This window comes from Sinocyclocheilus anshuiensis, unplaced genomic scaffold (genome assembly GCF_001515605.1).
Source record: "Sinocyclocheilus anshuiensis isolate Anshui unplaced genomic scaffold, SAMN03320099.WGS_v1.1 scaffold666, whole genome shotgun sequence".
Taxonomy (NCBI): domain Eukaryota; kingdom Metazoa; phylum Chordata; class Actinopteri; order Cypriniformes; family Cyprinidae; genus Sinocyclocheilus; species Sinocyclocheilus anshuiensis.
Window position 1 is genome coordinate 78924 of NW_015547661.1, and position 7799 is coordinate 86722.

Sequence of the window (7799 nt, forward strand, 5' to 3'; positions counted from 1 at the left end):
TCAAACTTTTTTACATTTTAATCTGGACTACAACATGCCCTAGATATTGTTTGAAAGTGTTTTGATTCTTTATTGTTCGGTCACACTTTACATCAGGGCTTCATTAGCTAACATGAGTTAATTCATTAGTAAACAAACTGTCGATGAAAAATTCTTCTAAACATTCATTAATCTTAGGTAAGTAATTCCAATATTTAATAGCACATTGTTAAAATCAAAAGTTGCAACTGTGTTTTTTAATGAGCTAACATGAACTAAGACTTGTATTTTTTAACAAAGATTAATAACTTCTGTAGCAAATGTATCTATTGCTCATTGTGAATGTTAATGCATTAACTAAGGTTAACTAATGAGGTCTTATTGTAAAGTGATACCTATTGGTCTTTACAATTCTTTTGCACTTTAATCTGTGTAAAACTTTTAACTTTATACATTTTTTGTATATTGCTTTATTGTATTTAAATGTTCAGTTATTTTTGTGATAAGAAAAAAGGTATTAAACCTGTTATACTATGACAACACTTTTTTGCAACTAAATTTCAATATCGTGATAATACCGTATACCGTGATACAAGCATTAGCAATTAATCGCACCATTAAAATTTGATATCGGCATATCCCTAATACATGATGCTGTTTTGTTTATAGTTGTTTAAGCAACTTTATTAATTATAATTGGTTTATAAACATTATTTTAAACATTATGCACTTTTTTCACAGATAGACGTGTTGTTTTATTGCTTTGAATAAATGTGCATTAGTAATATTTTGCTCGATGCGCCTTCTTGTGGCCTCAGAAGAGAAGCCAAAAGCTTTTTTTCACCCTACCTGAAATTATACCTCTTAAATTTGAATATCGATAATATTTAAGTGCAAAGTTCAAATGTAGTTTTTCAGCCATTTTGACAGCCCTGATTGCCATTGTTTCAATATACAAGATCTCACCTGTGACCTGATCCACGAGGATCCTGGAGGTGATGATGCGGCCGTACTGAGAGAAGAGCTGCTCCAGCTCTTTCTGGGTCATGGTTTTAGGAAGACCGCTCACGTACAGGTTAGCGTCACGAATGGAGGCCGAACTCGGTCGAGCAAACGACACCTACTCACAAACACAAACTTAGCGCACGTCAACACACGAGCGGTATCTCTGACAGCAGCCTCACTTCAGATAGACCTTACCTTAATTGTTTTAGTCTGCAGTCGGAGACCATTTAAAGTGTTGATGGCTTTCTCTGCATCTTTGGGCTCTACATAGTTCACAAAGCCATAACCCAGACTCTGACCTAAACACACAAACACTTAGGTGAGGATTTATGAGCACTGCAGTGCATTATGGATCTGACCATCACAGTATCTAACACACAGGAGGTACGCTGTGATGTGCACACAGATCTGGGAGTTGAGGTGAGCTGCTGATGGTGACGTGTATAAAACCTCCATAAGAGAAGCATCAGGGTTACTGCAGACTCCAGGGTTACTGCAGACTCAAGTATTTTTAGCAAATTATTCAACAGATCTAACTAATTTGTTCAGAGCTTTTTTTCTGCAGGTGGACAAATGAGTCTAAAATTATAAAGGGAACAGAAATGATTCACTCAAGATTTATTTAAAAACAGTTGATTAATGATTGACCAATATATTGGCCGATATGTGGAATTTATGCGATTATTTGGCAGATAAGATTTTCTGTTAGGATCATAAGCGTCAAAAGTGGGCCTTTTTTGACACTACTAAGAACTCAAGTTGCATTTTTTAATTTACTGTAACTTGTCAATTTTTTAAGCATTAAACAAAATCTTTTGAAATCTTTCAAAGAATCTTTTGCTTATGCAGCTGTTAGATTCTCTGAAGTGTGCATTTGTAGACCGTCTAAAAACACGAGTACTTTGTGCATGATCCGTCCGTGCAAACTGGAGCTTTACATCATTTTAAACTATGCTGCGCTACATTCAGTTTGCCCCTATTTTTTTATATTTACTGTGTACTGTATATAAAAAGTTACCATTACCTGTTTTTTATTTGAGAAAATACAATGCAGTGCACAGAGACATGTCCACTTTAGTCATGTTTTTAACAATTTCTTCATTTGTGAAATGCAGTAACAGCATTACAGAATCAAGAAGTTGCTATCTGAAATATAATTTATATTTGAATTTCGGGGTGGGCGATATACCACTAGACAATTAACTGGTAGAAATTTGTCAACCAGTAGAAATTTTGGACTACTATTTCTATCATGCTCATGTGATGTTGCTGTGCTGCGTCTTCATGAAAACATATCGTTTGCGTGCGTTTTTAAGCATTGTGGTTTAAAAACAAACATAATCAGCAGCAAAAGATAACTCATGTTACTCTGAGCATTGTCAGATAGGCGCGCGCACATGAAGACGCTGCTCATAGAGCACGGGTGTACTGAAGCAAACAATGCGGGCAGCTCTTAAAGTGACAGCAGTCTAATATTCCTGCTGTCTGTAATTCATGTTAATCAAACCACAAAAGAGATAATCTCTCACTGCTCTTGACTAAATCACTTTTTAGTTTTTTGTCCTATTGCTTGTAATTAGATTCTTATTCTTATTTCATCACTGACCATTTACTTGTCTTCTGTGAGCTTGTTTTTTTTTAAATTTAGGCTAGTATTAGTTTGTGATATTGACACTCGTGACAATTATAAAATTTCAGCGATGTAAAAAAGAAAGACCTTATTTAAAAAGTAACTATTGTGATATATATCGTAACTATATTGTGATATATATCGTTACCGTGAAATAAAATTACTCATATCGTCTACCCCAACTGTATTTTTTTTTCCTTTTGATTAATTTTCAAATAATGTATTTCTAATTCTGCTAATTGCAGCATTTATTTATTTTTTACTATCCTTCAGTTTAATAGTGTGATATTATCAGCTTTAAATACCAGCCATTGGCCATTATGTTTTTGAATAAAACTATATTGTGATATATATCGTAACTATATTGTGATATATATCGTTACCGTGAAATAAAATTACTCATATCGTCTACCCCAACTGTATTTTTTTTTCCTTTTGATTCATTTTCAAATAATGTATTTCTAATTCTGCTAATTGCAGCATTTATTTATTTTTTACTATCCTTCAGTTTAATAGTGTGATATTATCAGCTTTAAATACCAGCCATTGGCCATTATGTTTTTGAATATCATCAATAAATCAATCAATCATAAAAGCCCTATTGGTCAAAAATCATTAGAGACCACCATGAATACCAGTGATTTTGTCCCGCACAAGTTTGCAGGACTCAATCTCTCCGATGCTGCCGAACAGACTCTTGAGCTCCTCCTGCGTCATGTTCTGTGGCAGGTAGTTCACGATCAGGTTGGTTTTACTGTCCTCGGTACCGTTGGGCATCTCCACAGGTGACGTGCAGTTGTTAGAGACGCTGTTGGGACCGTTGTTGGATGTACAGCTCAGCCCATTGGACAGCTGCGTCTCCATGGCAGCGATCACCTGCTATAGATGCAAACACACAGTAAGTGACAAAATCAGGAACACTTCAGATTATTTAAAATGTAGAATATAGTCATGTGTGACCCTGGACCACAAAACCAGTCATAAGCGTACATTTTTGGAATTTGTGATTTATACATCACCCGAAAGCTGAATAAATAAGCTTTCCATTGATGTATGGTTTGTTAGGATAGGACAATATTTGGCCGAGATACAACTATTTGAAAATCTGGAGTCTAAGGTTGCAAAATCAAAATATTGAGAAAATGGCCTTTAAAGTTGTCCAAATTAAGTTCTTAGCAATGCATATTACTAATCAAAAATTAAGTTGATATATTTACGGTAGGAAATTTACAAAATATCTTCATGGATCATGATCTTAATATCCTAATGATTTTTGGCATAAAAGAAATATGGATAATTTTAACCCATACAATGTATTGTTGGCTATTACTACAAATATACCTGTGCTACTTATGACTGCTTTTGTGCTCCAGGGTCACATATAATAGTAATAATCTGTTCACAGTCTGTTTGTTTTAAATACATGTTTTGATTTTAGCATATCAGTTACAAAATCTCTATTCTGCTTGCGCACGTGAAAGCAATTCTCTCTGCTAATTCCACAAATTATACAAAGAATTATGATGTGGTACATTAGGGAAAGGTGAATTTAAATTAAATCAAATTATTTGATTCATAAACGATTCATTCAAATTTTTTTTTAAGTCCCTAAAAGAGTGATTTGTGCACAAATCCAACTACACTGTTTCCTCAGTGTGTCTTTGATTCACTAAACAGAATCCGTTCAGAAGAGTAATTTGCATTACAGGTCCGACATGGCCACCGAGCTGATCGCAGTCAGTGCTTGTTTATACCAGCTGTGCCGGTTTCAGAAGTGTCTCTCCGCACTGCTTCGCTTCAGATACATGCCTACATCTCCCTTCTATTGAAAATAATGGCTAGTGCAGTAGCCGACCTCATACGTCATTCCCCCGGAACTGCTTCTGTGTACAACTGCTGGCGCAAGCTAGATTAAAGTGATTATTACGTTTTGAATATGGATATTTTAACATCATATGACCCCTTTAAGTGAACTTTTCATCAAATCAGTATCAAATTTGCAATCGTGCTGATATTTGGAGAAAAAAGAAAAAAAGAAAAAAAAAAAAAGTACTTCGTTTTTGCGATATTTAAACAACAATTATGATGTTAATTATGGTAGATGATATAAATTGCACACCCCTAACCCTCCCCCTAGTGGCCGGTGTCAAGTATCATACTACAACATTTACTACAATATTTTATAATCAAAACTTTTTCCAATCATGGCAAAACATTGTTGGAAAGGTGTGATTCTCAAGATTACATATCTGGTGGTTATTTGTGATGGAAGTAATATTTTGACAGGAATTTATAGATTTGTGATGGGAAAATGCATTTTTTTTTTAAATCAATGGAGTTAAGGTGTCACCTGGTGGTTATTTTTGGTACACCGCCTAAACAAAATCTCACGGGGAACCTCAATTTTCGTAATATCAACTTCAAATTTTGAACATATCATTAGACATACAGCTTTGATTTTATAGCAATTTTACGTTCAAAATATTTTGTAAATTATTTATTTTATAAAAAAGTAACTGTTTGGTTTTATTTTGTCTTGATTTTTTACAATTTTGTTTAATTTATATTGCTTTCCATGTTCAAGGATGTTGTATTGTTTAAATTTTAAGGTACTCTGCACAAATAATACTATATTTAAAGGAAAATCCATGGGTGTGCATTACAAGAATTGAATGAATGCCACGGAGGCAAGAAACCAGTCATTTTGGCAACAGTTCTTTAGATATAGCATTCTGCACACTTTAAATCAGACACAGAGACGTAGTTTGAAAGGATAGCATGTATTTGAATGAATTAACAGAGAGAGAAAAAGATTGTGTGTGTGAGTATTACCTGCATCTGTGCAGCGTATCTCTAATAATAGTTAAGCACAAGTTTACTTAAACAGACCAATAGTGACAGCTTGATTTATTTGATCTTGTTCAAATTTGTTTTTTTCTTTATGTTTGAAATACGTATTGAAAAAGGGCCATACTTTTGGGAACAAGGATGCATAATTGCAAACCTCACCTGCTCATTTCATATCCTTTCACTGATGCATGGAACAACAAATTTGACTCATTTTAGGTGCCGTACAGTAGTATATTACTCTGTTGATATACTATATATCAGGAGTTTTCAAACTGGGGTCCATGACCCATAGCCAGGGGGTCCATAAAATAATTTGCTATACCATATTTTCCAGACTACAAGTCGCTGAATCTGAATTTGAATCATGCTATGATTCATATTCCAAAGTAGGGTTGCAAAGGGGTGGACAATTTCCGGTAAGTTTCCAGAAACTTTCCAAAAATCCCTGGAATTTTCCAAAAAATCCTGGAAAGTTTCCAAAATTTCTGGAATGTTTCCGAAATTTACTGGAAATTTTCCACCTTTTCGCAACACTATTACAAAGTGACTTATATCAGGGATCTCCAAAATTTTAGACCACAGACCGGCTACGTTTTGGAAATATTCTCGTGGATTGGCTGGTATCTATTGGTATTGGCTGCTATATATTGGTATACATTGTGGTTTTTGAATCACGGATCGCATGGCTTTTCAGATAAGCAAGAACAAAAAATATTTAAAGCACAGAGAATGAGAACGCTGAGAAGGGTTTTTTTGGCAATTGTATGTGTATGTAAGGAGACGTGAAAGAGGAATCAACTGTATTCGTGCGCTGTCTGAAACGCGTGCGCGCTTTGGCTGTGTGCAAGAGCAGCGCATCAGTAATGAATTGAGTTCTCATTCTTTTCTTCTTCTTGTGGTTGAAAATCAGATTAATTTGTAGTGACACCTTAGTTTTTTTGGGTGTTATCCCATAGAATTGTCACTACTGAAACATGTCATCGTTGTTTCGGTACGGTAATGACAAAAGGGAACACATAATCCTCATATTTGGGGGAAATACAATTTTTGTACAGTTTTGCAATTTTTTTGTATTTTACTATGTTTTAGTAGTGTTTTAGTACGCAAGTTAAAATTCTGTAATGTGATGTGGTTGCTACCAAAGCATTACTGTCACTACAGAAAATGTGCAGTCACTACCGAAACATGGGATGTTTTGTCAAAAATAAAGTATACTGAATTATCAACTAAGATGTTATGATAGTTTTTGGTTCAATGTATAATCAAACTAATGAATCCTTAACTTTGAAATCAGTATGATCAAACTTTTTGCCTTTTACAAAGAAAAATTGGATTTAAAATGCAACAAATCTCATAAATTACAATTGAAATAGTTAATGTAACTTATTGATTTACCTCTGAAGAAATGTTAATAAAATAGCAAAAAAGATATAATTACAACTAGATGTAAGCAAAATCTTAATAGGTCAATATAACCCTTCTAATTAAATAATTATTACTGTTTCGGTAGTGACAAATTTGGGCAACTCAAGCGAGCGGTCGAGCACTTTTTCACCACGTTTCTGCCATTTTACAAAATATACCGTTAAGGAGGTCTAGAAAATGAAACCTGATTAATTTTTTTTTATCTCAAATTTTAACGTCACTTGCAGCCAGTGTTTGAAGTGAGGCGTCACGTCAATACATTCCTGGTTTTGTCGCACGGCTTTTCTGAAACAATATATTTTTGCTGCAGTGCCACCCAGTGGATATAATTGCCATTACACACTCTATTCAATGAGGGGGTATAAGGACAAATGGCCAAAAATATGGTTTGGCGAGTTTTAATTTCAGTCATTTGATCACAAAAAAATGTCAACCGTGCTTTTACAATGCACGTTAAAGGGTTAAATAATAGTTTAGCAACCAAATGTTACATGCAACGTTTCATTCATGGAAACGATTCCGAAAGAGAGGTATGCAAGTAGAGCTGCACGATTATGACAAAAATCATAATTGTTGATTATTCCCTTGAAATTGTAAAAATTTTTGGTAAAATAAGTTTCCAACTCTGATTTTGGACCAATTCTGTAGAATGGCCCATACACATTTTTCCCAGAACGTTCTAGCATTGCAAACGTGCCATCGCAACCTCTTCATCATCAAACTAAATGAGACAGCTAAACATACAAAAGGTCTTTGGTTACTCCGTTTAACTTCTCTGTTGTACAATATATAGTTTTTGCCAGTCAGTGTGCATCGCCATGCCATTTCTTTCAAACACATTTTTGCTTATGTGAAGGATGCGGTTTTAAAAGTAGATATTGGGACATGAAAATACAAATATATATATTAT

At 34.4% G+C, this 7799-nt stretch overlaps 1 protein-coding gene across 1 annotated transcript in view; it reads right to left on the reverse strand.

The window, feature by feature from the left end:
* Window positions 1-7799, reverse strand: part of LOC107702246 (ELAV-like protein 2) — a 49821-nt gene that overhangs the window by 8769 nt on the left and 33253 nt on the right. Inside the window, exons 3-5 of the mRNA XM_016504499.1 lie at window positions 3250-3493; window positions 1180-1283; window positions 946-1099 (exon numbers count right to left, since the gene is read on the reverse strand). Of these exons, the coding sequence (XP_016359985.1) occupies window positions 946-1099; window positions 1180-1283; window positions 3250-3493 (502 nt within the window). The remainder of the gene's footprint in view (window positions 1-945; window positions 1100-1179; window positions 1284-3249; window positions 3494-7799) is intronic.